Raw genomic sequence first — 2647 nt, 5'->3', positions numbered from 1 at the left:
ATTTTTTAAAACCCAACCCCAAAAAAATTTCCCAAAACCACCTCCAATTTTTTAAATGCATGTTGATTTATTATGTCACGGATTATTAAGTGTAATTTTATGTTTGTATTACAGAAAGAATTGATTTTGATGTAAAGACTGATGGCACAAGGTAATGGTATTATTTAACAAAAGGTAACAAGCTTTTAAAAGTAAAACATCAATTAATCCAAAAAGCAGTACAGAGGAATGATGAATGGCAATCTACTTTTAATTTACTAAATTTTGTTAATCTTTAATTATAAGCAATATTTGCAAACAGTCCATTGCTAAAATTCCGCTTACGTATACACCCCATACTTCATTTACTTGACATCCCTAACTTCTGGTATTTTCCGGGGTGTCTTGATAAACATTAAATCTTGAAAAATGTTCTACATTTATGTATCGGACTTTTCACTTTTGAACGAAGTAACCAATAATTTCAGTTATAAAAAAGTACATGAAGCATTCGCACGTGGTGATTCACATTAATTGATTATTTTAAGACGGGTCACTCTGTTATTATTCTTTCATGATAATAGTGGTACTTATCAATTTCCCAAATTTAACTGTCACAAGTCTACAGTTGAAGCACACGATATCGCAAAAAGTTTTTAAATAAAAAAGTTATACCTCAATTTCCAACAAAATGATAATAATACAAATATTTAAAGATGGATTCGGGGATATTAAGTGTCGTTATCTGTGTATCTATGAAGTATATGAAAGGTGTTTTAATTTACCAAAATATCACTGGTATGTCAGGAACACTTTATTTTAAATAAAGAGATTTTATTGCATTAAGCTTAGCATTTTGAATGTCATCAAGAATCAAGTTTCACTATACATGTACATGAATATCCAAGAAAATGTTATTTAATGATTTTTGAAAATTAAATACTGTACTTTTTAGTGAAATGTTTAGGTATTTTTTCTATATTGTTGAAGATTTTATTTTACAGTTCAAAGGTATTACATGAAGGAAATACCGCACGTGATGATACAAATGTTGATGAGCAGAGATTAAGGCGTGTAATAAATGTTCGGAACTATAAGATACACGATACACTCGAGGATGATTGTGATATTATTGATGTATCGGTTTTACCTACAGGAGATATTTTATTAGCTGACGGACTCAACAGACAGCTTATAAAAGTGAACAAACAATATAAAGTTATCAGTACCTTATCAATAAATATTGACCGCTGTCTAAACAATGTGTGTCACATTGGTAATAATATTGCTGTAGTATCAGGTTATAACAAGCTGCACTTTGTTGATGTAACAGGAGATATGTCATTGATTAGATCAGTCAGCACATATCATGATTGTTATACATTAACCTGTCATAGTGACAAACTATATGTTGTAGACTATTTTTCCGTACATATTTATTCAACTGATGGTGAATATATAAAACATCTTTACACACCAGAAGACAAATATTCCATGTATACTTATACTGACATCGCAGTGAGTAATGACGGTAGTATGATATATATCATGAACAAACAATATAAGCTGACTACTATTGATAGCTCCGGTAACCATTTATTCACGTTAGATATACCTGATTTTGAAGAATTTGGTATTTACGGAAATGGGTTATGTGTAGATGATCAAGGTTTCATTTTTCGAAATTAGGTGAAAACGGGCTTTTTAAGAAAGTTTAAAAGGGAATGAAAAAAGGGACAGGGCCCGGACTTATATTTAACAATAAGTCCTGGAACCCCCGGCCAAAAAAAATGTCTATGGTTTTGCTTAATTTCGGGGTTGAAGGGTTTAGGGGTTTATTCATTTGGTTTTTGCCCAGTAATAATTGGTTTTACCCTTTATCAGGAGGGGAAAAAAAATTTTAAAATTTTTTAAAATTTCCGTAATACTTATGCAAGGTTGGAAAAATCCATGTATCTAAAAAATGATTTTACATGTTGAAGACTACATTGTTTATGGAAAATTGTCAAACTTTTCCCGGGATACAAGATTTTTAACACTTTTTATCTTTTCGCTTCTTTGCTTCACAAAAGTTCACTTGTATCTACCACTACTTACCACATACATTTTCTGATATTTTGTACCAGTTCCAGTCTGTTTGTCTGCTAATTACTGACAACTTCTAAACTTAAACATAGAAAAAACAACATAATTGCATTTGTTTAAGTGTTTTAAAACATGACTTTAGGCAGGAACACGTGACTCATTAGATACTTGAACTTTTATATTTTGGCATGTTGTATTCGTTTTACTACAGTAACTCCTATACTAGCTATAACAATTAACTAGCAGAAATGTCATCATATCATTAATCACTACACATTATTAATACTTATCTTTATTTTAACTAAGTTATTACATGCGTTATCTTTCACACTACTTATTTAAAATTATCATAAATAAACATCTGTTGCCATAGTCATGTATTGTCGTTCGCGAGGTATTTTGCTGTGTGGCATTGCGACGGCAGAAAAAAACTAGAAGATAATGACGAAGGCACTAATATTTAAAAGTTTAAGAAAATCTGATATAAATATATTTTGCGACTTGATGATTTTAAGACAGCTTCAAAGAAAATGTTTCACGATATCCGGGGAAAATAGTAAAATGATTTGATATCATAAAAAAT

The 2647-nt window shown here is 30.3% G+C and overlaps 1 protein-coding gene across 1 annotated transcript; it reads left to right on the top strand.

The window, feature by feature from the left end:
• Positions 1 to 54: 54 nt before the first annotated feature.
• Positions 55 to 1668, top strand: LOC132756867 (uncharacterized). The gene is made up of 2 exons (XM_060748012.1): positions 55 to 174; positions 984 to 1668. The coding sequence occupies exons 1-2, from the start codon at positions 155 to 157 to the stop codon at positions 1666 to 1668; spliced, it is 705 nt and encodes a 234-aa protein (XP_060603995.1). The 5' UTR covers positions 55 to 154.
• Positions 1669 to 2647: the final 979 nt, after the last annotated feature.

Source organism: Ruditapes philippinarum, unplaced genomic scaffold (genome assembly GCF_026571515.1).
Source record: "Ruditapes philippinarum isolate M1 unplaced genomic scaffold, ASM2657151v2 ctg3671_1_1_1_1, whole genome shotgun sequence".
NCBI lineage: Eukaryota > Metazoa > Mollusca > Bivalvia > Venerida > Veneridae > Ruditapes > Ruditapes philippinarum.
The sequence above is the reverse complement of the archived record's forward strand: the minus strand, read 5'-3'. Positions and strand labels throughout refer to the sequence as shown.

Coding starts and splice junctions, on each gene's coding strand:
- LOC132756867 (XM_060748012.1), top strand. CDS start 155: ATGGTATTATTTAACAAAAG. Junction 175..983: donor ATGGTATTATTTAACAAAAG/GTAACAAGCTTT, acceptor TTTATTTTACAG/TTCAAAGGTATTACATGAAG.